Source organism: Gekko japonicus, unplaced genomic scaffold, assembly GCF_001447785.1.
Source record: "Gekko japonicus isolate JY-2015 unplaced genomic scaffold, Gekko_japonicus_V1.1 scaffold2547, whole genome shotgun sequence".
Classification (NCBI taxonomy): Eukaryota; Metazoa; Chordata; class Lepidosauria; order Squamata; family Gekkonidae; genus Gekko; species Gekko japonicus.
Genome location: NW_015168731.1, coordinates 98,417 through 125,450, shown reverse-complemented (window position 1 = coordinate 125,450; position 27,034 = coordinate 98,417). Strand labels below are relative to the sequence as shown.

The following is a 27,034-nucleotide window of genomic DNA, read 5'->3' as shown; positions in this document are numbered from 1 at the left end:
CGATCATGTCACCCCTCAGCCGTCTCTTCACTAACAGGCAGGAGAAATTTCCTCCTTTTGCGTTTGGAACGCGGGCTTCCGCGCAGCTCCAGGATCGGTGGCCGTCGCTCAGTCCTGGAACAGGCAAAACGACAATGAACTTGTTCCTCTGAGCTTGTGGAGGACGCCGGTTCCCATACCCCTTGGACGTTCGGAGGGCCTAAAGAGGCCCTGCCATCTCTCAGCTCAGCAGTTCAGCCGTGGCGTGACTTCCCCGTGAGAAGGCTGATGTGGAATGCGAGAAAGGGCGTGTGTGCATGTGTCTGGAGAAAGCTTTCGTGCTGTAGCCCACGGAGCCCCAACGTGGCACCCGGGGGCTCCAAGGTGCCAACAGACCTTTCCTGGAGCCCGCCAAGTGCGTTTTGGAAAGTGGGCGGGGCCAGGTGGGGCTTCCGCCCAGCAAGGTTTCTGATTGGCCACGGGTAGATTTGATTGGCTGTGCAGCTTTTAAAAAACATTGCTTTTGGCAGCAGTTGCAAGTTCCAATGTTCCCTCTAAGCTGAATTGGTGTGAGCTAGCTCACAGTTTTTTAGCCTCCGGCTCACACATTGTTGTCTTAGCTCAGGAGGGACGGCTCCAGTCCAGAGCAAACTAATTGATGCAGTGGCCAAATCACCTGCCTGCTCACAACTGTAATGTTGGTAGCTCACAAAGTAGAATTTTTGCTCACAGGACTCCACAGCTTAGAGGGAGCATTGGTTGCAACCTCTGCACAAAGACCTTTTGCTGTGTCACCAGATGTAAGCTGTGGTGGCCATTTTGTGCCTGGCTCCGCCTCCTGCTTCAGCCATTTCATTTTTGTGCCCAACATCCTGTGTCAGAATTCCAAAGGTGCCCACGGGCTTTGAAAGGTGGGGGATCCCTGTCTTCTTGGTGCTTGGGGGGCAACAGTGGGAGGGCTTCTGGAGTTCTGGCCCCACTGCTGGACCTCCTGATGGCACCTGGTATTTCTGGCCACTGTGTGACACAGAGTCTTGGACTGGATGGGCCACTGGCCTGATCTAACATGGCTTCTCTTATGTTCTTATGTCTGGGGCAAGGGATGTTCTGTCTTCTTGGTGCTTGGGGGGCAACAGTGGGAGGGCTTCTGGAGTTCTGGCCCCACTGCTGGACCTCCTGATGGCACCTGGTATTTCTGGCCACTGTGTGACACAGAGTCTTGGACTGGATGGGCCACTGGCCTGATCTAACATGGCTTCTCTTATGTTCTTATGTCTGGGGCAAGGGATGTTCTGTCTTCTTGGTGCTTGGGGGGCAACAGTGGGAGGGCTTCTGGAGTTCTGGCCCCACTGGTGGACCTCCTGATGGCTTCTGGGTTTTGGCCCCTGTGTGACGCAGACTGTTGGACTGGGTGGCCCATTGGCCTGATCCAACATGGCTTCTCTCACGCTCTCATTGGCCACAGCTGGTCTCTGGTGGTCGGGCCAGCCGCTCCCTCCCGAGGGAGGGCCTGAGGCAGAACCTCCCAGCCCAGCCTCCCTCCTGAGCCACCCATGTCCTCCCCCTCTAGGGCCAGTTCAACTTCGTCCACGTGGTCATCAAGCCGCTGGACTACAGCTGTAACCTGATCACGCTGCAGTGCAGGAAGGGTAAGTGTGGGACCGACCCTGGCCGGAGTCTGACTCCGGAGCCCCGTTCTCCGTATGCCCCCCCTCGCCCGACTGGGAGGACGATCCCCTGCGCCCCATTCTCTAGGAGGGAAGAAGAAGAAGGGGACTCAGGCGGAGGCTGCTCTGGCACCCACCACCGTGGGGCTTTCTGCCTGGTCTACTTCGCCAAGCCAGTTGGCAACAGCTGCTTTTTGGCAGAAGGAAAGGCGAGCCGTAAACCTAGAGGGTGTCGACTGTTTCTCTCCCTTGCCTGCAGACATGGAAGGGCTGGTGGACACCAGCGTGGCCAAGATCGTTTCGGACAAGAACCTCCCGTTCGTGGCCCGGCAGATGGCCCTGCATGCCAACGTGAGTGCCGTTTGCACGTGAGGGCGGCAGGGGAAGGGGTACAGTGCACAAGTCAAGCTTGGTCAAGGATTGGTCGCCTGACAGGTTGCCTTGGCCAGTCCCACCTCCGGGAACGACGCGGGTGCTTTTGTGATGGGCAGGGGGTCATTTCCTGCGGGAGCGCACAGGAGCGGAGCTCCGGCAGTAAAGAGCCCAGGGGGCGGGCACGTGCAACAAGCCCCACCCCCTGCTCCCAGCAGCCCTCAGTCAGAGCAAGAAGCAGCCAGGTAAGCTGCAGAGCCCCCCCCCCGGCCCCCCGGTCCAAGACAGTCCAGTGGCACTTTTAAGACCAGGTTTTATTCAGGTACAAGCTCTCCCTCCTCTGTGAGAGCAGATCTGCATGTCCCCCCCCCCAATAGCTAGCAATCCAAAACAGTCCAGTGGAGCCTGAGCGGTGGGTGTTGCCTTCTGACACACATCTGGTGATGTCAGGGGGTGTGGCATATGCAAATGAGTTATGCTGATGAGCTCCTGCACCTCTTTTTCTACGAAATGACCCCTGGTGATGGGCATTTCCCCAAACGATGGGGTCAGATTCTGCAGGGCGGTTCTTTTCTCCAGCCGCCCCCCACGATCTCAGCACCGACACAGGTTGTGCCTCAAGAGGGGAGCAGACCGTGGGATCTTCCCTGGGCTGAGCCAACCAGGCCGTTCGTCGCTTGCCCTTTTTGACTCGCTGCCCGATCGACTTGAGCCGCTCGATCGGCTTGAGCCGCTCGCCAAACAGGCCGGCCAGCGCTGACCCGAGCCCTTTCTCCTTCCCGCGCAGATGGCCTCCCAGGTCCATCACAGCCGCTCCAACCCCACGGACACCTACCCCTCCAAGTGGATCGCCCGGCTGCGCCACATCAAGAGGCTTCGACAGAGAGTAAGCGGGGGGGGGGCTCGTTTCCCTTCCTCCGCCCCGTCTGGGAGGCCATTGTCCCCATGTGGCTTTGTACATTCCTGGCACCCCCAAAATCAGAGGACAGTGTTGGGAATGGGGGGGGGGGCGGGGGAGAGGAGAAGAAGAAGAAGAAGAGGAGGAGATTGGATTTATACCCCGCCCTTCACTCGGAGTCTCGGAGCGGCTTACAAACTCCTTCCCCTTCCCCTCCCCACAACAGACACCCTGGGAGGTGGGGGGGGCTGAGAGAGCTCTGACACAAACTGCTCTTTTTTCAAGGACAGCTGTGCCAGAGCTTGTGACGGACCCAAGGTCACATCAGCAGGTGCAAGTGGAGGAGTGGGGGAATCAAACCCGGTTCTCCCAGATCAGAGTCCGCGCACTTAACCACTACACCAAACAAGAAGAGGAGGAGGAGGAGACTGGATTTATGCCCCGCCCTTCACTTGGAGTCTCAGAGCGGCTTACAAGCTCCTTTCCCTTCCCCCTCCCCTTCCCCTCCCCCTCCCCACAACAGACACCCTGTGAGGTCGCTGGGGCTGAGAGAGCTCTGACACAAACTGCTCTTTCTCAAGGACAGCTGTGCCAGAGCTTGTGACTCACCCAAGGTCACATCAGCAGGTGCAAGTGGAGGAGTGGGGAATCAAACCCGGTTCTCCCAGATTAGAGTCCGCGCACTTAACCACTGCACCAAACTGGAGGACCCCAACTGAGGTATCTACATCCGAGTCTCAAGAGGGTCTGTGTAGATGTCACTCCCTCCATCCTGAACCTCAGTAGGCTTCTTTTTCTCCTGCCGCTGCCAGACTTAATGTGGGCAAGCATGGAGGCAGAGGGCAAGGATGCCCGTCATCACCCTGGGGGAAACCCCATATGACCTCCCCCGCCCACAAGCTCAACTCTTTCTCTCGCACTCCCTGGCAACATGGGGTTGTCGTGTCTGGAAGCGGGGCCTTCGCTCCACTGAGGCTTCAGCCTAGGCTGACGGGTGGCAGGGTTGGGCCTACGGATCCCTCCACCCCCGCCCGAACAGTGCTTCTCTTCTCCTTGGGCAGACGCACCCTGTCCCCAGCACGGGGTTGATAACGCTGGCCCTACTTTGTGGGGCCATCACTAAGGTGGCCGAAGGGCCGTGGCTCAGAGGAAGAGCCACTGCTTGACGTGCAGAAGGTCCCCGGTTCAATCCCCGGCAGGATCTCCAGTTAAAGGGACCAGGTTGTATGTGATGTGAAAGACCTTGGCCCGAGACCCTGGAGAGCCACCGCCAGTCTGAGTGGACAATACTGACCATGACGGACCAATGACCGGATTCAGTATAAGGCAGTTTCCTGTGTGTCCATGCGAGAGAAATCCTTGTGGGGAGCTTAAGCAGCATTTATTCCTCTCTTTAGATCCGAGAAGAAACCCAGTACCAAACGTCCGGCTTCCCCACCATGCACCCCTCTGCGCCCAACAAAGTGTCTGCCCACGCTGCCCAGGACCCCGCGCCCTCCTACGAGACGGGGCAGAGGAAACGGCTCATCTCCTCAGTGGACGACTTCACGGAATTTGTGTGAGGTCAGACGCTCCCCCCCCCCCCCCCCCCTTTTCTGGCCCGTCCACCCACCCATCCGGCCTGTGAGGCAATGAATTCTCCTCTTCTCTTCGGGCCGGTGAGTGTGTGGTTGCTGCCAAGAGAAGATTCAGATTTTGGCAAAAAAAACCCCAACCCTCCAGCTGCGGCGGTAGGACTTCTTAGCGACGGCCCACAAATGAAATAGTGGCCTGGAAACCTGCTGCCCCGTCCCTGTGGGCCATCAGGACTCTCCAAAGAGGGGGAAATCATTGCTGTTCCACTCCATTTTTTTGTTTCCCCCCCTAAACGTTTCGGATAAGCCTCTCTCGTGAATAGAGGTGGGACAAAGACACGGCAGCCAGAAAGGTGTTTTCTGCATCCCGGAAGGAGAGAGATTGTTTCAGCAGGCCCCCGTGTACTACCAAGGACTCCGCGAGGTTTCCAGAGGCCAGCTGGGCAGGTTTCTTTCTCCAAAAACACACCTGTCGTTTGCCTTCTGCGGGCAGCTAGCTAATGGGGGGGGGGGCAGGTGTTTGGCTCTGCAAGCCCTCCTACGGAGACATTTGCCCCATGAGGCTGACAGAGATTGTGGGATTTGACTGACTCTCTTCCCCCCATGCAAAGAGACATTTGGCCCTACTCTTAGAAGGATTTGGCAGATCGCAGGTACATCCAGAGAAGAATGGCGGAGGGTTGGGGGGAGAGGAAGTCCATCCCCTTTCCTTTTGGCACGTTTCACCTGTGCTCGGCAGGTGATAAGCGGCATACTCCCTCCTCAGTGCGGGCAGGAGCTTTTTCGGCGGCTCTGAGGCATGCTATGTGCGGTGCCCCCAGAGCCCGAAAGGGTCTTGGTGGCACCGCTGGGTCAATGCCGGCCGCGGGACAAAGACATTTTCGGGCGGCTGCATCCTGCGTGCACCTGGCTTTTCCAGGCGTAAGGCTGTTTCTTGTTTGGATGAATTACAGAACAGTCGGTGTCTGCACGGCACGCGGAACCCGCCGCTGTCTTAGGGCTTCTCTTTGCCCGTTTGCTGAAATCCGGACGGTGCAGGTGGGTTTGCCGTGGTCGTTATCTACCGAGGACCACCACTCTTTTCCGTGGGGCATATGGGGCTGCCATAGCAGGCCAGTGGGGCATGGTGAGGTTGCCCCTTTATGGCTTGAAAGGCAGATTCTTGGGGGGGAGAAAGCACGACGGCCCTCTCCAACCAGCTCAAGACATCCTATCAATTCCTTGTGTCTGTGTTGTTTGGCAAATGTCGTACAAAAGAAGTGTGCAATGAAATAAAGCATTTGTATGCCTTCCCCCCTGGCTTCTGGGTGACAGAAGATGAGTTTCGGAGCGCCCCTTTGTGTTTGCCTTTTTTTTGGGGGGGGGACCAAGGGAGCTGCCGGGCCACATGGGACTTGGCAGAGACAAGTCTCCCCAGTGGCTCGGGCGTGGAGTCCCTTCCTCGGACAAAGCGCCTGCCTCCTTTTCCCTCCCTGCCCAGTTTGATTAAAAAAAAAAAAAATCTCCTACTGTTGACTGGCCCGGGCCTGGAATCCCTTCCTGGGACAAAGCACCTGCCTCCTTTCCCCTCCCTGCCCAGTTTGATTTTTTTTTTAAAAAAGCTCCTACTGTTGACAATGTACTGGTTGCGCCTTCCTCATCTAGCCAGAGTGTATTGCCCATGGGTTTTCCAAGGCAAGGAATGGGGATTTCCAGCAATACTAACAGTAATATTTTGCCCAGTGTGTGGAACGAAGACTTCTTTGACTTGAAGGATAACGGAGCTTCCAGGCAGGATGGGAGTATTTGTACCAGGAGCATCTGAAAATGGTTCATGATCATGCGTGCGCACACTCACACACACATAAGATGGGCAGCCGTGTTAGTGTGTCTGTAGCAGTAGAAAAGAGCAAGAGTCCGAGAAAAGAGCAAGAGTCCGGTAGCACCTTAAAGACTAGCAAAATTTGTGGCAGGGGAGGAGCTTTTGTGGGTCACTGCTCACTTCTTCAGATAGATCAAGATGGGCAACCGTGTTAAGTGTGTCTGTAGCAGCAGAAAAGAGCGAGGGCCCAGTAGCACCTTAAAGACGAACAAAATTTGTGACAGGGGAGGAGCTCTTGTGAGTCAGATACCCTAAGAAGTGACTCACATAAGCTCCTATCCTTCCACAATTTTTTTTGTGCTCAAGGCGCTCCTGGACTCTTGTTCTTTTCTACACACAATGCAACACGGACCCCCCTCCTTCAGCTGATGGGCTTGGTTTCCTTCTCCTCTGCCATGGTTGGGGCCACAGCTTCCCCAGTTTTGACACCAGGGGAGTCATCTTGCCCCCTTCCCAGCCAGCTGTGAAGAAGTTTGGCTCGGGCCAGAACTTCTTTTTGGTCACCAGATAGGTTTGGGGGACTCAGTGGCCTCCTGCTGGTTGTTTGGAACTTAGCTGTTGTGTAACGTGGAGTCTCGGTGTGAATGTTCTCTATGCCGGTCCCAAGGTTGGTCTTTGCCAGTGCTGACGTGACTACTTTGAGAATGTTGGGGAAATGCAACCACAGGTGTCCGGTAGTAGGCAGTGTTCCCTCTAAGCTGAGTTAGTGTGAGCTAGCTCACAGTCTTTTGGCCTCCAGCTCACACATTTTTGTCTTCGCTCAGGAAGGAGCTGCAGTGGCTCAAGTGGTTAAGACGCTGAACTGCAGGCTGTGGAAGGTCAGTAGTTCAGGAGTTCAAGACCCGGGTGCCGCAAGACGGGGTGAGCTCCTGTCTCTAGTTCCAGCTCGGATTCGACTGGCTTTCGAGCAAGGGAACCTTTACCTTTACAGGAAGGATGGCTCCAAAGCAAACTAATTTATGCCGCAACCAAATTGCTCACTCACAACTTTAATGCCAGTAGCTCGCAAAGTAGAAGTTTTGCTCACAAGACTCTATAGCTAAGAGGGAGCATTGGTAGCAGGGATTTTGTAAACCAGGGGGCCAGCTATCCGCACAAACCCTTCTCTGAGGTGGCCTTCGCACAACCCCAAAGCCATTGCACCGATTTAAATAAAACACACAGACATTCATTTAGCCGTCAATGATTTCTTTTTTTTATTTGACTTTGTCGTTTTTTCCCGTTCTTTTAAAGGAAACATTCCCCACCATTACAGGGGAAAAAAGAAAAGGTTATTTCGTTTGCGAATGTTTAACATTAAAGCTCACAGGGTTCTTGTTCTGCTGTTGCTAGAGGGTGCTTTTACAAAGCCAGCCCCCCCCCCCCATGAAGCCTGGGGAGTGTTGAGCCACCAGGGGTTCTGTCAAGCAGCACAAGTCTACAGGCCTCCATGGGGGGGGGGGGGCGCTTCGAGCAATAATAAATAAGACCCCATCTGGCTCCAAAGGGAGGACCAAGCTTGACGTTCAAGAGTTCGTCTGCGAGGCGGAGATGGGACTTGGGTCCATTCAGACCCATAGCCCTTGAGGGGCATTAGGGGGCAGAGCCCCACCCCAAACAAGCCTTGCTCCACCCCTGGAGAATGCCAGACCTCACCCCACCCCTCGGTGCACCTCGCCCCTGCAGTAGTGGGGAGGCTGGGGAAGGAGACAGCGAGAGAGGAGGCATGCCTTTTCTTTCTCTTTCCTTTGCTCTCCCTAGTCTCTTGTCTCACCAGCTGCCGCAAGGCACCAACATCTGCGTACCCCGGGGAGCACCCCACATCTTTCCAAAGCCTTTGCCCCCAAACAGCCCAGCCTCCTTCGCAGTCACCCCTTTCGCTCCAAAAACCGTTTCCTGCTACTTTCAGACGAAGCGCTCAGCGCCACGCCATGCTGGCAAACACAAACACACACGCGTGCACACGTGTTACTCTCCCCGCCCACTCAGCTGTTGTGCAAAAGGCACCTGCTTCCCCGACGTGACTGTGCTAGCCCTCCTGAATTCCACCATTCCGGGGGGGAAACAACAACGCAAAAGCCAACTGAGAACTCTCGGTTTTGGCAGAACGAACGACTCAGGGCAAAGATCCTTCATTGAAGTTCAAGTCAGACCCCCTCGCTGAGTTGCTTGCTGCCTGCACGGTTTTGGGCACGTCCCCCCCCCCGGAATCCAAAGTACAACTTTATGCTTCTCTAGTCCTTTCCTGGTGCCCGCCAAGTCTTTTTAGAAAGTGGGCATGGCCAGATGGGCCTTTTGCGAGATTTGATCGGCTGTACCGATTTTCGGAAACACAGCTTCGGCGGCAGCTCCCACCGCAGCACGAGGATCTTCGCTGTGTGAACTTGCAGGAGCCATTTTTTGTGGCTGTGCCTGCTACAATGAGCCAGAATTCCAAAGGTGCTCACTGGCTCAAAAAGGTTGGAGACCCCAGCTCTAGTCGCAGTAGCCGAGGCCTGCTCTGGTCCAAACCCACTTCTTTTCCTTTCTGCGCTGCAAGACTCGGAGAATCACACGCCCAAGCTAGCTTGCCGTTTCCTTTCTTCTTTTCTGCCTCTGTAACGTTACACCCTGAGCGTCGAACCACTGCCGCTCTGCCTCTAACCCTAACCCAGCTCCCTCTGCCTCCCCCCTACCTCCTGCAAACATTTCCTGATCCCATCGGCGGAGGAAGCAAGTGCCCCTTTCCTCTTTCTCTGTACCTGATAATAAAGCAGCTAGGAATAGCATATAAAAAACTAATCTTTGTTTTAAAATAGCACCCTTATAAATAATGGAATGTAATCAAAAGACAAATGTCACCACGTTTCTCTTATTTGGGGATGGATCTAAATAGCCAAAATCCTAGCGTTTTGGGTTTTTTTCAAAACCACCATCTCTCTAAGAAAAGAAATCCACGTACGTGGCTCCAGCCAGCGAGGACGGGAGTTAAACGGCCACACGTGGAAACCCACTCAAATTTCTGTCGTCCTTTTTGATTTAGCAAAGATTTGGAGAAATGATGGGCTAGTGCATTGCGGGGAGATCCTGCCCCCTGCCATAGATAATGAGGAACAAGAAATCCCCACACACACAAACACCAAGTTTCCTTTGGCACAAATCCATACACCCGACACACACCAACGAGCTCATCACCAAGCCTTTCACGCACCTTTTTCTTTTTTAAATAAAGTCACATCTAAACATGTCAAGCAACGAAGGTACCAATGCTATAAAAATATAGCAAATATACAAAAATATACATTATTTTTCTTGTAAAAATCCCATATAAATTACTTACAATAGACATAAAATTAAACTGGCCAGTGGAATATGCAGACAGGAGGGTTATCACAAGGGGTGGAGAGGAAGCCCCCCCCCAAAAAAAGGCAAGAGGGGTGAGTTAAGGGGTTAACTGAGGACGTACAGGCCGGCTGCATCTCCCCAGAAGAGGGATTCCCGGGGGGGGGGGGGTTCCGATTTGGAAATAAGCAATCTTGCACCATGAGTGTGGGACACTCCCAACGTACGGAAACACTGCAGCTTCTCATAGCAAAGAAGGCTTGCTGGAGACCCCAGAACCACTGAATGGAGTCCCCCCGCGTTAAACACAGAGGGAGATGTTTTGGGGAAGAAGATCTGCTCTCTGCTCAATCACTCCCGCCAATCTGTCCTCCAGGGAGACTTTTTCTGGCTTGGGAGTGCACGGGAGAGGGACTCTCTTGACAGGGACCGAGAAAGAGGCTGGCTAACAAGTCGCACGGGGTCTTGGGTGAGTCCTGTTGGTTTCTACCAATGCAGAACGGCCAGAACCGATCCTGGCTTCCCAAAGGAGCCTCGTTCAGTCTGTACAGCAGGATTCATGTCCAGGGAGCACCTTAGAGACCACAAGCTTTTAAAGAAATTTTTGGGGCATGAGCTTTTGAGAGGTAAAACTCCCCTGGTCAGATACTCCTTCATTGGGTGTCTTGTATCTTACAAAGGGAACTTGGACCTTCAAAAGCAGATTACCCTGAAAACAGTCGGTCTCCAAGGGGCTACAGGACTCAAATCCGGCCCTTCGACTGCAGACCAACAGTTCTGCCCTCTGAAACGACGTTCAGCCTGCATTCCCTTTTGGAGTCTGCTGGGCGCACAGGTGGCCCAAACATTTAGAGCCAGGGTTGGACTTCTCCATATTCCCCCCCACACACCACACCACAAAAGAACTGGCCCCGCACAGTGCCTCATTTGCACAGGGTTGCCCCCCGTACAAGCCAGCGACATGTTCTGCGTCGCCACTTGCAAAAGCAGCAAATGGATTTAACTGAGGTGCGTCTTGAGGGACAAGTCCCGTAAGCGGGGCGGAGGGTTTTATGCGTGCACTCTTGCCTGCGCTAGGCTCCCCTTGTGATCGGGGCACATTCCATGTGCTCGGGCCCCTTCCGACATGGAGCAGCGCTTGGGGCCAGCCAGGGTGAGCGAACACAGGGCAAGCCACAGGTCTCTGGTCATATTCCCATGGCCCGTTAAATTTTATGCTGAACAACAAAATACTGCTTCCGTGATATATTATCCTGCTCTTGTTTTCAAAAGTTGCATGTGCCACCGTTAGCGAAGCGCTGATTAAAGTGCCAGGCAGTACATGCAGATCGTAAACCAAATATATATATATATATACACACACACACACACACAACACACACAAACCCACATATATATAAAATAGAACTATAAAATTATACAACACCCCTTTGCCTGTCCATTGGGTTCTAGGGGAGGAGAACAGTGAGTTGGAGGGTTAACCCAGCGAGACCAGCTCTTGGGGCCCATGCCCAACCAAGAAGACCCCCCCCCCCCGGCCCCAAATCAACTCTGGGACAACGTTCAAAATTTCTAGGCACTGTTGCCTTTGGGTGCTTTGCTATCTTCAGGCATGGTGGATTAACGTTTTGAACTGAGCCGTCAGCCCAATCTGGAGCGTTTTCTTCGCGGGGGGTTTTTTTTAGTGTTTTTTTCGGGGGGGGGGGGGGGAGAACAAGTCTCCATCCTGACAGTACATTTAAATTCCTTTTTAAAAATTAGCTAAGGTGAAATTGTGGAGGAGGAAAACGCTCCGGAGGGTGCTTTGAATTCCAACCCTGCAGAGCTATTCCTCCAAAGTGCATCTTCTCTGTGGAATCGACAAAGTCAGCAAGAGAAAACCGGACCTTCCGGGTGTCCTTCATGGGCTCAGCCCACCGGACCGCTTGGAGATCACTTTTTTGGGGGGGTGTTCTTCGCCCGGATTGTTCATTTTGGCCTTCAAACATTTTCAAGGCCTTGGCATAGAAATCAGCTGCATTTTCTAATTCCTTTTTTTAAAAGATCTGATTTGAGTCCCTTTTAAATGCTCCACCAGACCCTTTTGCTCTGATAAAAGGAATACCCCCCCCCATTGCAACATGAAGGCGAACGCCACGGCCACACAGCTGATATCCCCTTTCTGGCGGATTTTCCCTCCCCCACAGCAGGTAAGCTGTGCTCTCACTCTCTTAGGGGAAACGGTAACACGGAGAAGATCGCTGAGCCGCCAAGCGCCCGGGTGACAGGAGCCACCCGCTAGGACCCGCCAGGGATCCGAGCGAAAGCCGCACTCATCTCTGTACGTCCCTCAGCATCAAGCTGATCGGCGGTCTGCCCTTCCGACAGCACCCACCCCGCCACATGGATGGGAGGTGACATTTCAGAGAGGGACGGTGCCTCTCCTGGTGGCGCAGGAGTGACCGCTGGTGGGTTGCAAGCCACACAGGACTTTCTCCTTTCGGCCTGGGAGGATGCTGTTACTTCCCACAGGGGTGGACTCGGTTGTTGGCCCGCAGCGGTTTCTTCTTCTTCCGGGCCGTGGGCATGAGCGAGGCGTACGTCTTGTGTGGAGAAAGCAGTGAGGAAGCCAGGCCGATGCCCTGGCTGGCTTGGGGCATTCTGCTGGGTGCTGAGCTCTTCAGGGGACAGGAAGGCAGAAGCTGGTTACTGCTGGGGCACGTTGGAGGGGACAACAATCCCAGATGGGCGGGCGTTGGACGGTGTTGGTTTCCACGTTGGTTTCCCGGCGGTTCTGCTCCCTCCGTGTCCCTCTTCCTCGCCCGCTGGCTCTGTGCGGCCTCCAGCCGGCGCTCGATGTGGTACACGTCCTCGGTGGCCTCATTCACCCGGTCAAACTGAATGAGCAAGATCTCTAGGAGCGAGAGGAGATGCTGGACGTCGCCGTCGGCTTCGGAGCTGTCCCGGCCACTTGGGGCCAGGCTGAGCCCATCCAGCTGGCTGGAGGAGGTGGAGGCGCTGTCGGAGACGGCGCTGGGCGTGGGCCCTCGCAAGGACCGGGAGTCCTGGCTGGAGGCGCGCGAGGGCAACGGCTCCATCCCTTCGAAGCGCACCTTGTGGCGGAACTGCGGCAAGGAGAGAGAAAGAGAGAGATACACGTTTGGCAGCATTACAAACCCAGAAGTGTCTCTATGCAACTCTCTAGAAGGAAAAACGAACGGGAAGCTTGCCGCCCTTTAAAGACCAATGAAGTGTTCTTTTGGGATGAGTGGATGTTAGCCTTTACGGTGCCCCAGTCTCTCCTGTTCTAATTTCGAAGTGTACGGTTGTGTTCTGGCTGAAAACCTCAAGTCCAGGCAGAGGCTGAGCTGTTGCCTGGTTCTCAGTCTCACACTGTAATGGGTCATGTGCATCTTGGATGGATCCTATGCTTGTCTCGTTCTACATATGAGCACAAGAGGGCACACCAGTCTGTTCCTGAGGCTACCGGCTTCATGTCTACAGCAAGAAATTTCTTCCTGCATTCCGACTTCTGTGCCCACCATTTGCCATTACTCAGGGGCAACAGCAGCTTATTAATTTGAGTGTTACAGGTCCTGTTAAGATTACACAGAATCAGGGCTATTTTTGGGCAGGAACGCACAGGAACGGAGTTCCGGCTGGCTCCCGAATTGGCCACGCCCAGCAGGAACTCATTAGCATAATAGACCACACCCAACAGCAGAAACCCATTAGGATTGGCTACATTAGGGGTGTGTGGCCTAACATGCAAAGGAGTTCCTGCTACAAAAAAAGCCCTGGTTTTCGACAACAAACAAGATAAACAGAATAAGAAGCAAAAAGAGGGTGTGGTTGGATGACCACACTTCTGGTAACATGGGGGTGTGGCCTAGTGGGCTAATGACCTGTGTTGTCAGGGGTGTGGCCTAATATGCTAATGAGTTTCTGATGTTGGATGTGGTCTATTATGCTAATGAGTTCCTGCTGGGCTTTTTCTACAAAAGAGCCCTGCACAGAATTAAGTGAGATTTGGAAAGGCCACAGAAGGGATTTTTAACTGTCATTTCCCACTGTTATCTGACATTTTGGGAAAACCCCTTTCTGCAGGGTTGCGTGGCGTTCATATTCTGGTGGATTTTAAGTTTCAGGGCTTTTTAAAAAAACAGACCAGAGGCACTAATTATTTTTATTTATTTATTTATTTATTTAAACATCTGTATCCCTCCTTTCCTCGTGGTTCAGGCAACTCAGAAGACGAAAATAAGAGACTGGATTTATACTCCGCTCTTCACTACCCGAAGGTGTCTCAGAACGTCGTACAATCCATTTCCCTTCCCCTTCCCACAACAGACACCCTGTGAGGTGGGTGGGGCTGAGAGAGCTCTCTTGAGGACTGCCCTTGAGAGAACAGCTCTGACAGAACTTGTGACTGACCCAAGGTCACACCAGCAGCTGCATGTGGAGGAGTGGGGAATCAAACCCAGTTCTCCCGGATTACAGTCTGCGCTCTTAACCACTACACCAAATTGGCTTACAATAATAGTCAGAGATGTTTTCAGTTAAAACCAAACATAAAATAGCAAAACTCCAAATCTCTCTTCACACTCCTCTTTAAAAGATGCCTGCCAATTCAAGACTCCTGCAAAGGTCCCAGCAAATAGGCAGGCCTTGCAGCACCTCCTGAAGTTCTCCAAGGAGGAACCCCTCACCTCTTCAGGGAGCCCATTCCCCAAAGCAACGACGGGGAAAAGGCCCCGGGCTCTGGTCTATGCCCAACAGGCCACCCTAAACTGATTGACGGCTCGCTGAAAACCATAGTTAGTGTACAGCGATACGTGGAAGGATACGGTCCTTCAAAGATGTGAGTCCCAGGTCATGAAGGGCTTCAGGGCTTTTTTTGTAGAAAAAGCCCAGCAGGAACTCATTAGCATTATAGGCCACACCCAACAGCAGACATTCATTAGCATATTAAGTCACACCTTGACAGCACAGCAATTAGCATATTAGGCCACACCCCCATGTTACCAGAAGTGTGGAAATCCAGCCACACCCACCTTTTGCTTCTTATTCTGTTTACCTTGTTGTCAAAACCCAGAGGTTTTTTTGTAGCAGAAACTCCTTTGCATGTTAGGCCACACACCCCTAATGTAGCCAATCCTAATGAGTTTCTGCTGTTGGGTGTGGCCTATTATGCTAATGAGTTCCTGCTGGGCGTGGCCGACTCAGGAGCCAGCCGGAACTCCGTTTCTGTGCGTTCCTGCCCAAAAACAGCCCTGAAGGGCTTTAAAGGTCATAAACAGCACCTTGAGTTGAACCGAGAAACAGACTAGCAGCCAATGAAGCTGTTTCAAAATGGGTGACCTATGTTCCTGGCTGCTAGCCCCTGACTGCAGTCGGACTGCTGCATTCTGGACCGGTTGTAGTTTCCAGGTTGTCTTCAAGGGCAACCCCACACAGAATGCATTGCAGTAGTCCAGCCGTGAGGTTACAGAGGGCGTGGATCAGTGTCACCAGACTGGCTGAGTCTAGGTAATGAGGGCGAATCAGATGCAGCTGATAGGAAGCATTCCTGGCCCCCCTGCCAATCTGCTTTTCAAGCTACATCCTTGCAGAGAGTGGGGTGGCTGGAGAGGATGACTGTGTGACAGTTCCCCTAGGGACAATCCCCCTACTATTCTCACCATGTCCCACAGCATGTCGCTTACACTCACCTCCTTGGCTTTGCTGAGCCCCATCCACATCTTGAGCCTCCGAACAAAGAGCTCGACCATTTCGTAGTCCTGGGACTCAAAGGCTGGCCGGTACATCTCGAAGCGCGTCTCCCGGTAGTGATGGATGAGGACTGCTGCGAACAGCCGTAGAACCACCCACAGCTCCAGAGCGATGTAGCTGGCGCAGAAAAGGTGGGAGAGCCCGACCGGCTCAGGAAGGCAGAAGCGCAGGCTGACACTGCTGCGGAGTGCCGTGAAAAGCAGTCGGAGGGAGCCGGAGAAGGTGCAGAAGGCCTCCGAGCGGGAGGAGAAGAGCTGTGCCGGAGGAAAGAGACACGGGCAAGCAGACTTTAACCAGGATGGAAGGAGTGGGGCAGGAAAACGCGCAGGATGAGAGACGGTAGTTCAAAGTCTGGTTCAAAGTAGCCGGCTCCCCCACCCAAAGTGGCGTGGATAATTTTTAAAGATGTATTTATTTACTTCATTTGTACCCTGCCTTCCCAGCAGAGACCCAAGGAGGCTTCCCTCATTCTCCTATCCTCCATTTTTATCCTCACAACAACCCCGAGAGGTAGAGGACGCGGAGAGTGTGACTGGCCCAGGGTCACCCAGCGGGCTTCCACAGCACAAGCAGGGATTCAAAACTGGGTCTCCCAGATCCTAGTCCAACACTCTTAACTGCTATCTCTCAACCCTTTTACTTTCCTTCCTCCCAACAATGCATCTCTCTCTTCAGTCCCCATTTCTCCTGGGCCTCTTTCTCTTAAACCTTACTCCCTGCCTGCCTGTGGATTGCCAACACAAGCAGGGGCTGCTGGGAGGCAGACAGTTCCCCCTGCTCCCCTATACTCTCCTGAGGTACCCACTCATTGTTTATGTCCAGCAAGAGGCAGAGAAGAAGACCATCCTGAAAAAAAGCCCTCCAAGTCATCTCTGAGACAGCCCGATGGGCAGGTAGACTCATTCCGACATCTCTGGTGGGATTGTTGTCATATAAATGGTTCTTGGTTGGAAAGTATCAATAGAATTAAAAACATAACTGGGTCTGAGATACCTTTTACTCCAGAATCAGTACTTTTAAATTATTGGCCTGATTTGAATGTTAGAAGAGCCACAAGGGAACCGCTTTTATTAGCTTCGGCCCTATTAACAATCGCCAACTAAATGGAAAGATCCTGTTCCCCCTTCAATATCGAATTTGCATGAGAAGATTTGGGAGCAATTCAGCATGGGTAATAATTTCAGACAGTTTTAACACATTCAGATTTGGATCGTTGTTGATCTACTTTTGTAGCAACTTGGTTTCCAACGATACAATATTTGATGGAACAGGGGGTACTTCCTGAAAATTCTGTACACCGTGACTTTTTATATCTGTAGCTGGCTTAGATAGAACCTCTGCTGATTTTCAGATTTCATAGGAGTATAATTTTTAACACCTGAATGGGGTAAGGTCACATAATTATATTTTGATTCCCCATCCCCGAGTTTTGTTTTGTTTTATTGCAAAACTAGGAGTAAGTCCCATTGGGGGGAAGAAATACGAGCTCTAGAAGGAAGCTCCAGGTGAGTGTCCCGGCTGTGGCTGGTGGGGCGGCAGAGGGAAGGGGAAAACAGAGGGAGGCAAGCCATGTTTACTTCCTTCTGTTTAGCTATAAGGCAGGGCTGTCTCAAGTCATTTTGCTGCCCCAAGTGGGTAGTATGGGAGGACAGCCTCATGGTAACAGGTATGGTTCTCTCCACATAGGTAAAGGTTTCCCTTGCTCGAAAGCCAGTCGAGTCCGACTCTAGGGTTGCGGTGCTCATCTCCGTTTCAAAGCCGAAGAGCCAGCGCTGTCCGAAGACGTTTCCGTGGTCATGTGGCTGGCATTACTAAACATACATACATAAAATCTCTGCGACAGCCCATCCAACCCCCCACTCCCGCTGTTGAGAATCCTGATTTACCAGGAAGCCGAGTTGCGCGCAGGCAAGAGTGATGATCCCAAAGGCCAGCCCCGTGGCAAACAGCTCCTTTGCAGACCGCTGCAGAGTTCTCCCAAAAGCGGACCACTGCCGGATGAAGCGCAGCTGCTGGGATGCCTGCTCAGGACAAAGGGGACAGATGACAGCCTTGGGAAAGGTGCAGAAAAGGGATGCTAAAATACTTGAAGGGATGGGACACCTTCCCCATGAAGACAGGTTAGAGAGGTTAGGGCTCTTTAGCTGGGAGAAATTATGACTGAGAGGTGACATCAGAGTGGCTGGCAAAATTAGGCATGGGACAGAGAAGGCAGAGAAAGAAGTCCTCTTCCGCCTTTCTCACCATACGAGAACTTGTGGGCATTCAATGAAACAAGGGGGCGGGACCCGCCTTGCCCCCTTCCCTTCCCCCCCCCCCCCCCTGCTGCCTCTAAAGCGAGGCTTTTTGTGCAGGCAAAATGCCTCGCTGCTCTCTTCTCCCCCACCCCAAGCCGCAGCGGTGGCGAGGGAGTTCGCAGAGCGTTCCCTGCGCAGGCGCAGGGGGCGCTCTGTTACTTTTGGGGGGATTTAAGTATCCCCCCGATATTTTTTTCAGGTTTTAAGATTTTTGTGCACACCTGGAGACCCTACCAAGTGTGCACAAAAGTCTCCCTCCCCCCCAGGTGCCCCCGATGCGCGGATTTAGGTATCCGCACACAGGGGGCATCTTCGCTATTAGATATATAGATTAAAGAGCCGCAGGCTTAGAACAGATCGAAGGAAGCCCATCTTCACCCAGAGTAATTCACACGTGGAATTCACTGCCACAGGAAGCAGCGGCGGCTACAAGCACAGACAGTTTCGAGAGGGGATAAGCATATGGAGCAGAGGTCCCTCAGTGACTATTAGCCACAAGGTCTAGATGGAACACTCTGTCTGGGGCAGTGATGCTCTGGGTGGCAACAACTGGAGGGGTTCTGGCCCCACTGCTGGACCTCCTGATGGCCCCTGGGTTTTGGCCCCTGTGTGACACAGAGTGTTGGACTGAATGGGCCATTGGCCTGATCCAACATTGGCATCTCTTACGTTCTTATACTGAACCCAGGTTCCACCCTCTCATATAGACCCGTAAAAAGTGACTCCTCATGTGGTGAAGGAAGAGAGAGCCAGGACTCTCCTCATGCTCAATTCCAGCGGCTGTCCAATTAGTATCCGGCTCTGGGGGAAAACAGTGGCCCTGCTAATTGGCTGCCTCAAGCTTGCCCCCCCCCCGCCCATGCCCTACAGCTGTTTGATAGTTCATGGGGCAGACTGCCTTTCACTTCAGAATTCATTTCAAGGATATCTTAGTTTGGGTCTGTGTTTCTGGAGGGGCAGCAGTTTAGCTCGCCATTCCTGGAATGTGACGGCTCGGAGCTGCAAAGTTGTGATAGATCACCCTTGCCAGTGTTCCCTCTAAGCTGAGTCGGCGTGAGCGAGCTCACCGTTTCTTAGCCTCCGGCTCACACATTTTTTGTGTTCGCTCAGGAAGGACGGGCTCCGGCGCAAACTAATTGATGCAGCGGCCCAATCGCTCAGTCACAACGTTAATGCCAGCAGCTCACAAAGCAGAATTTTTGCTCAGAAGACTCCACAGCTTAGAGGGAACATTGAGTCCCTCGCCTGAAGGATTTTTCTTTATTTTATTTTTATTTATTTATTTTTTCATATTTGTATCCCGCCCTCCCCGGTGGGCTCAGGGCGGCTCACAAGGGCAAGGTAATTAGCCGTGCCATAAATAAAACATCTAAAACATAATTAAAACACCCAGCACTTAAATACAACAACGGTGCTCAGTCAATTACATGTCATAATCCGAGATGGAATCAATCAACACAGTCCCAGGTGGCACTCCCATGATATTTATACCCAATCAGATCTTCTTTATATAATCCAGGTTCTTCATCAGGGCATCCTTTAAGATACCATGACGGTGATGGTATAGTGGGGCGGCAGCTCCTACTCAAAGGCCTGGCGGAAGAGCTCCGTCTCGCAGGCCCTGCGGAACTGCATAAGGTCCCGCAGGGCCCGGATCTTCCCCGGGAGCTCGTTCCACCAGGTAGGAGCCGCCACCGAAAAAGCCCTGGTCACAGCTAATCTGAAGTCCTTGGGACCCGGGATGACCAGTAAATTTTGGGGCCCCGACTGTAGTGCTCTTGGGGGAACGTGGGGAAAGGCGGTCCCTCAGGTAGGCTGGACCCTGGCCATACAGGCTTGTGCTTGTGTCCGTCCGCACGACGTTACCTTGACGGGCAGCAGGAAGAGCAGGACGGCAGCCAAGCAGTGGAAGGCGGTGTTGAGCGAAGCCACCTGGTAGAAACTGGTGAAGCCGTGCCGGTTCTTCAGGTAGGCTGCCCACTGCCTCCCGGCCAGGGTGGCCTGGCTGACGTACACCCCCACCGTGCAGGTGGCGAGGAGGATGAGCAGCCATTGGCTGTAGCTGCTAGCCAGCCCAAAGTAAGCCCTGCCCGCCTTCTTGATGGAGAGCGACTCGGTCACCACGAAGTAGACAACCACGATCATCAGGATGACCTGGAGGCAAGAGGCAACTGGGGTGAGCCCCAAGCGAGGGCCTGGGGGCCAAGCCCTTCCTGCTCATCGCAGAATGGGGTCTTAAGCACCCGAGCGCTTTCCCTTTGGGGAGGAATGTTTGAACCGGAGTCCTTCCCTCCCTCAGCGCCTTATACGAGCGTGCGAGGGCTTGAACGTGAACGAGAAGATGCCTTGCGCTGAATCCGACCATTGGTCCGTCAGAGTCATGATCGTCTACTCAGACTGGCAGCGCCCCTCCAAGCTCTCTCAGACTGAGGTCGTTCACCGTCCTCTGAAGATGCCGGGGATGGAACTTGGGGCCGTCTGCAGGCCAGACAGACGATGGGCCCCTTTGAGCCACAGACCCTCCCCGGACCTCTGTGGCAATCTGGGACGTCCTGGAAGATGGCGTCTGACCCCACCCACCGGTCCCGGACTACAGCCAGCACGAGTCATTCTCGTTCTGTTTCTCAGCCTCATCTGCCTCTCAGGGGCCAAACTGGAGGAGATGAAGGCCACTGTTCTGAGCTCCTTGGAGGAAAGGCAGATGAAACATGGGGTCAATGAGACAACTTGAAGAAGAAGAGATTGGATTTAGAGAGCCACTTTGGTGTCGTGGTTAAGTGTGCGGACTCTAATCTGGGAGAACCGGGTTTGATTCCCCACTCCTCCACTTGCACCTGCTGATGTGACCTCGGGTCAATCACAAGCTTTGGCACAGCTGTCCTTGAAAAAGGGCAGTTTGTGTCAGAGCTCTCTCAGCCCCACCCACCTCACAGGGTGTCTGTTGTGGGGAGGGGGAGGGAGAGGAGTTTGTAAGCCGCTCTGAGACTCCAAGTGAAGGGCGGGGTATAAATCCAATCTCTTCTTCTTCTTCTTCTTCTTCTTCTTCTTCCTCTTCTTCTTCTTCTTCTTCTTCTGCTTTATACCCCGCCCTTCACTACCCGAAGGAGTCTGAGAGCGGCTTACAATCTCCTTCCCCTTCCCCTCCCCACAGCAGACACCCCGTGAGGTAGGTGGGGCTGAGAGAGCTCTTTCGAGGACTGCTCCTGAGAAAACAGCTCTGAGGGAACTTGTGACTGACCCAAGGTCATGCCAGAAGCTGCATGTAGAGGAGTGGGGAATCAAACCCGGTTCTCCCAGATTGGAGTCCGCGCTGCTAACCACTACACCAAACCAGGCTGGGATACAAGACCTCTGGGGATCTCCGTTCCTACCGGTATCTGATGCGCGTGGCTACCCTCCGAAAACACAGCCCGCGGGGTTTCCCGAACAGGCGAGACTTGCAACCTGGAGGCAACGGGGTTTGACCCAACAGCCCTCAGATCCGACAATGCACTTGTCCCTCAATTGCAAGCTCAGGGAGTTCACCGCTTCCCAGCCCCAAAGACCTGAGAGGGAAAAGAGCCTCCGGCCAGCACTGACCATCAAGAGAAGCTGCAGTGTGACTCCTCCGTTGAGTGGAAGAAACGGGATGCACCCGATGGTGACCGCTGGCAGCACCTGCCCCGCCCCAGGAAACTCCAACCTGAAGGTGACGACAGCCGAGAGGTCCAGGCCTGGGTTGTACTGGGTCAGTTCTATGAAGACTGCTCGAGTCCTGCCCAGGGTGAAAGGGAAGGGGGTCAGGAAGTGCGGAAGGAAAGAAGGAAAGAAGGAAAGACACGGTTTGGAACAACACGCAAAAGGATGGATGAGGGTCTACTAGTGACGGCCAACTGTCTGCCTGGTCCCACCATGGGGCTCGCCCTCTTCACTCGCCTCCCCTAGACAGGCACAGACACACCCACTTTACGTACATGTTACTGATCCAGTTGTTCTGCCGGAGGAAGTCCAGCCTGGTTGTGCTCTCCTCCAGAGTGGTCCCCAACTCTTGTACATACCCGCTGCCGTCGTAGAAGGACAGGTAGCCCCAAAACCAGACCCTGAAACAGAACCGGAAAGGGAAGAAGCGCCACAGGGTCAGACTATGGGTTGGTGGACCTAGAGATGTGAAGGCCCGGAAAAAAAACGCAAAAATTCATTTTTTTCCTGAAGCCTTTTTTGTTTTTCCCCGAAATATTGGAAAAATTGAAAAAAGAAAAGAAAAGAAAATGATTATGGAACATTTTATTTTAACATGATGAATAAAATATTTTAAGACAAGGTGTTCAAATATTTTCCAAATCATTTCTAATATATATATATGGTATCAGATTGATCTAATTTCTGTGCACTGAGGACAAGCAAGTCCTAGGTTACAAAGTGAACTCTCCAATGCAAGAACAAGATGCATTTCTTCCTTTAGGAGGTGCAATTGTCAGAAGAAAATAAAAAATTCAGTTTTGTTTTTGCATGTGGGTGGGTATTCTGTTTGCAATAATTGTTTGGATATACTATATTTTCAATATGCTAGTTGTGATAATTTCATGCCAAGTAAAAATGTCCATAGTCATATTTTATGTTCCTAAAATAACAGAATGACTTTCAATCTAGAAAAGACAAAAGAAATGCTAATGTAGCATTTTTTCAATTTTTCCAAAAATTTCCATTTTTTCCCAAAACCCCCCCAAAATTTCCGGAAATTTTACATCTCTAGGTGGACCCATATCCTCTGCTCCAGTTCATCAACCAAATCTGGTTGCTGCTGTCGTAGAAGGACAGGTAGCCCCAAAACCAGACCCTGAAACAGAACCGGAAAGGGGAGAAGCGCTATGGGTTGGTGGGCCCATATCCTCTGCTCCAGTTCATCAACCAAATCTGGGACGGTTTTACCTGGAGTTTTGTTCTACCTGCCTTCCCCCCCTCCGTTTAGAAATCTTTATTAACAATTCCAGAACTGGAGGAGATGCAGGCGGCGCTTTCTATTCTTTTCTGTATGTGTTTCCTCTTCCACAAGGGGCTATCCAACATTGACCCAATAGTCTGTTTCTGGTTGTGTACAGCGGGATGCTCAATCATATCCTTGTGAAGCCCTCCTAGTTCTGTGGCTTCCCGGTGCTCAGCATGTTCCTTGCTCTAACCAGGAGGGTTTGTGGGGGTTTTGTCCCAGGCACTGCCTCCCAAAACGATGCCGCCTGCCGCCTCAATGAGTCTGGAGTGCCCGAGAGAACCCCTGAGTAATCCTTGTGCCCAACTAGTCCTTATCACACCTCGTGACTGCATCAATGTGCGTGCCTTCCACCTTTGAATGCAAATATTCCAGAAAGAAGAAGACAAAGAAGGAAGAAGACGATGAAGAAGACAAGGAGGAGGAGCTTGGATTTATACCCCGCTTTTCACTCAGTCTCAGAGCGGTTTACAATCTCCTTTCCCTTCCCTCCCCACAACAGACACCCTGTGAGGTAGGTGGGGCTGAGAGAGCTCTCAAGGACTGCATGTGAGAGAACGGCTGAGAGAACTTGTGACTGACCCAAACTCACACCAGCAGCTGCATGTGGGAGCGGGGAATTAAACCCGGTTCTCCCAGATTAGAGTCCGCGCTCCTAACCACTACACCAAACTGGCTTGGAAGGGAATGCCAGCAAACGAGTCGGGGAGTACAAAGATTGACCCCAGGAACTGCATACTGCACGCCACAGTGGTCAGCAATGCTCCCTCTAAGCCGTGGAGTCTTGTGAGCAAAAATTCTACTTAGTGAGCTACTGGCATTCGAGTTGTGAGCGAGCGATTTGGCGGCTTTGTCAAGCTCTACATTCTTTTGATAAGCCCTACATTCTTTTGACTGTTAATAGTACATGTTTTGAAATTCTACAAGTATCTTTTGGCTGTTGGCAGCAATTGATATATTGTTGTATTATTGTATGTTATTGTATAACTATTATGATACTGTATGATTAGGTTGGATACCTTGTGAATATATTGTATACTTAAATACTATATCAAGTATAAAGTAATTATATTAGCATACATAACTATGTTTAAGAGTGTATTATTGGTTCGCTCTGGAGCCCTCCTTCCTGAGCTAGGACAAAAATGGGTGAGCTGGAGGCTAAAAAACTAAGCTAGCTCACATTAACTCCGCTTAGAGGGAACACTGGTGGTCCGTCCCCGAGGGAGCCAGCTGGCAATCTGGGCTGGCACGGAACGTGTTGGGAGCAACGTTCCCGACGGCAGGGTGACAGTGGCGGGTACAGTCATTCGGAGGCTTCCTTACCCGGCATGTTCAGGAGGTGAATAGACCCAGAGCTGCGTGAGGTTGTCAGGGATGCTTTCCCAGCCGACGGCGTAACTGCTGGTGTCAAAAATGTGGGCGCCGAAGATGCATTTCTCCCCAGCTGCGTCCATCGCACTCAGGATGTTGCCGACAGGACCCGGGCACTCTCCTGGGGAAAGAGTCGGCCCCGTCTTACCTGCTGGGAACACGATGTCGCTATTCCCTGCATGGCTGTTATCGCCTCTCCAAAACCTTCCCACTCTTCTGTGGCACCAAAGGAGTGGGAGCATCTGAGAAGATCTTCCCAGAACCGAGAGATGTATGAGACCCCTGCCCTGAGGGCCCACAGTCCTGTAGAAGGCAAGGACCTCCACCCATCAGCCGGGACCAAAAAGACCAGCCCCACACACAGTGGACAAAAGGTGTGAGCAGGATGATTAGCTCTAGACGACTCGAACAAGCTAGCCAAGCTATATGCGACATTGTGCCCTTCCGAGACAGGAATCCCCCCCCCCACTTATTAAACTACCGATGGTGTCCTGCAAAGCAACTTTCGGAAAAGGGTGGGCACAATGGTGGGCACAACCAGGAGATGAAAATATCCAAGCCCACTCTCTCCTACCTTCCTGCAGGCGGATTTGCCGCAGCCGTGGGGTTCCCAAGGTGGCGCTGCGGCTCCCCGAGCCGGACTGGTTGTTGTACAGGTACGGCAACAGCCCCTGTGACATCCAAACCCAGAACTCGTCAGGTCTATGTGGGTGCGGCCGGGAGAGACAAGGGGAGAGGGGAAGGAAGAGGAGGAGAAGGGTGAGTGTGCGACGCCACGGATCCTGCATCTGAAGACTCCTTGGTGTTGGGGAGCTGGGATCGCTGACTGGTTGGGACTTCCACATCCAGCGAATTGACTGGGACTAGGGAGGATTTCTGCACTCTGGGCTGCCTGCATCAAACCCGTGGTCCACAGACCCGGCTTCGGCCACTGGTCTCAACTGCTGGGGGCTGCTCCCTTCACACCCCAGACACGGGCTCCCTTCTTTCATCTGAAAACAGGGTGCTGTTCGAGATGGGCCTTCAGCCTAATTCAGCAGGGCTCTTCTGACCCTTGACTCAGACATGCCTGTGATTTGAACCTGGGGTATTCCAGCATGCCAGGCAGGGTGTTTACCACCAGCCATTGCCCTTGTTTGGGTCCAAAGGAGCCAGGTGCTGTGCGGAAATAAGAAACCCCCCTAGGCTCACAGTCAGCAATCAGGGGGAACAGTCCTCGAGATACAGGGACAGAAAACCACGCTCTAAGAGATCTAGAGAAGGTGGACTTGACCCAATTAGGCTGGGGGCAGCCACGAAGGAGCTGGAAAAGATTGTTAAATAAATAAATAAAATCTTTCAATGTATTCATCGCTCAATCCTGCAGAGCTGGCTGGCTCTGAGCGATTTACAGTTACTCCATTACACACGGGACTAACAATGATTCAAGGGGTAAGGGAGGACAACACATAATCTTTAAAACACACACGTTCGCAGCCGACGGGGAGTTTTGTTCAGCTGCAAGGTCAGACGTGTTCCAGTGGCATTTTCCCCTCGGCGTGGCTTGATGTCGTCAGCTTTCTCCGGACTGCTTCAAGTTGTAGCGCAGCACTGCCACCGCCTGGCCGGACGGCCCATTACAGGCTTCCTTAATGCCGAAGAGTTCTTTCTAGGCTTTTCGGTCTTACGCGCTGGACATTCCGTTCGCCGGCTAACACCTCCCCCACCGGGGGGGTTTAGTGTGCCCACCCTCTCTAAGGAGTGGTACCCATTTTATCTACTCGCCGAAGCTTTCGAACCGCTGGATGGACGGCGAGCTGGGGACAAGGCTGGTGGCTCACACCAGCACAGGGCTAGAACTGACAGTAGTTCTGTTCAGCTCAGATGTTTTAACCAGAGGATAAATCCCCTGTGCCACCGCTCCTCTAGAGTAGACTAGAGGTGCTGGCGATTGAACCTGGGACCTTCTGCGCATGAAGCAGAGGCTCTTCCACTGTGCCACAGCCCCTCCCCTTTACCAGAGAGATTGTGGGAAATTCCTAGAGCATCACTTAATGGAAGTCAGTTTTCCCCCCACTCCTCAATTCCTTGGGGATGAGAAATGGGGGCTGGGGGCAGGTCATTACCCAGCCAGGCAAGGTAAATAGAAGGCCTATGCAGAAACTAAGCTACAGCTTAGAGCCACAGGTTATGAGGGACGTAGCCGGGATTTTGTGGCTTGTGGGGCAATTTTTTTTTCTGGTGGGGCTGAAGTTCTCAGTGCAGAAAGAAAAGCCATTGAGCCAAACGAAAGCCATTACCGGGCTAGATCTCTGAATTGCGAGCTGTCAACCACTTGAGATGACAGTTCTCAGCTGCTGCAAGTTAATCACTTCTGCCAGCCGAAGCAACCACTCTGCTAACAAGCTGGCAGGTGGGGGTGAGGACTTCTAGAGTCAAGAAAGCTAACTCCTAGGCAGAAAAGCTTTCAAAGGAGACAGAGTTAGAAGGTAACCTAGAGGTCACCTACTCCAACTCCCTTGCTCAGTGCAGTTCAGCTCAGATGTATTAACCAGAGGATAAATCCCCTGTGCCACCGCTCCCCTTTAAGTGTCAGGATGTCTTGCTGGCGACCAAGATCAAGATCATATATGCCACAGTGTTCCCCGTTACTATGTATGGGTGTGAAAGTTGGGCAATGAAGGAAGTGGGCAGGGGTGAAAGTCGATTCACCTGAAATGTGGTGCTGGAGTGTTGCTGATACCGTGGACTACCAAAAAGACAAATTGGTGGGTTCTAGATCAAATCAAGCCTGAACTCTTCCCTGAAAGCAAAAATGACTAAACCAGGCCCGTAGCCGGGATTTTGTGGCTTGTGGGGCAATTTTTTTTTCTGGTGGGGCTGAAGTTCTCAGTGCAGAAAGAAAAGCCATTGAGCCAAACAAAAGCCATTACCGGGCTAGATCTCTGAATTGCGACGGCAGGGTGACACGCCCAGGAGGAACTCATTAGCATAATAGGCGACACCCACCAGCAGAAAA

The 27,034-nt window shown here is 52.7% G+C and overlaps 2 protein-coding genes across 2 annotated transcripts in view; one reads left to right on the top strand and one right to left on the bottom strand.

The window, feature by feature from the left end:
* TSC2 (tuberous sclerosis 2) overlaps positions 1-5,792 on the top strand; it is a 91,343-nt gene extending 85,551 nt beyond the window's left edge. Inside the window, exons 39-42 of the mRNA XM_015415599.1 lie at positions 1,550-1,628; positions 1,906-1,997; positions 2,806-2,904; positions 4,314-5,792. Of these exons, the coding sequence (XP_015271085.1) occupies positions 1,550-1,628; positions 1,906-1,997; positions 2,806-2,904; positions 4,314-4,478 (435 nt within the window). The 3' untranslated portion in view covers positions 4,479-5,792. The remainder of the gene's footprint in view (positions 1-1,549; positions 1,629-1,905; positions 1,998-2,805; positions 2,905-4,313) is intronic.
* A 5,807-nt stretch (positions 5,793-11,599) lies between these two features.
* The window catches only part of PKD1 (polycystic kidney disease 1 (autosomal dominant)), a gene marked incomplete at its 5' end in the record, with an annotated part of 100,363 nt that continues 84,928 nt past the window's right edge, over positions 11,600-27,034 (bottom strand). The window contains 8 exons of the mRNA XM_015415598.1: positions 11,600-12,755; positions 15,342-15,656; positions 17,289-17,423; positions 19,566-19,853; positions 21,279-21,453; positions 21,653-21,778; positions 23,989-24,184; positions 24,611-24,738. Of these exons, the coding sequence (XP_015271084.1) occupies positions 12,150-12,755; positions 15,342-15,656; positions 17,289-17,423; positions 19,566-19,853; positions 21,279-21,453; positions 21,653-21,778; positions 23,989-24,184; positions 24,611-24,738 (1,969 nt within the window). The remainder of the gene's footprint in view (positions 12,756-15,341; positions 15,657-17,288; positions 17,424-19,565; positions 19,854-21,278; positions 21,454-21,652; positions 21,779-23,988; positions 24,185-24,610; positions 24,739-27,034) is intronic.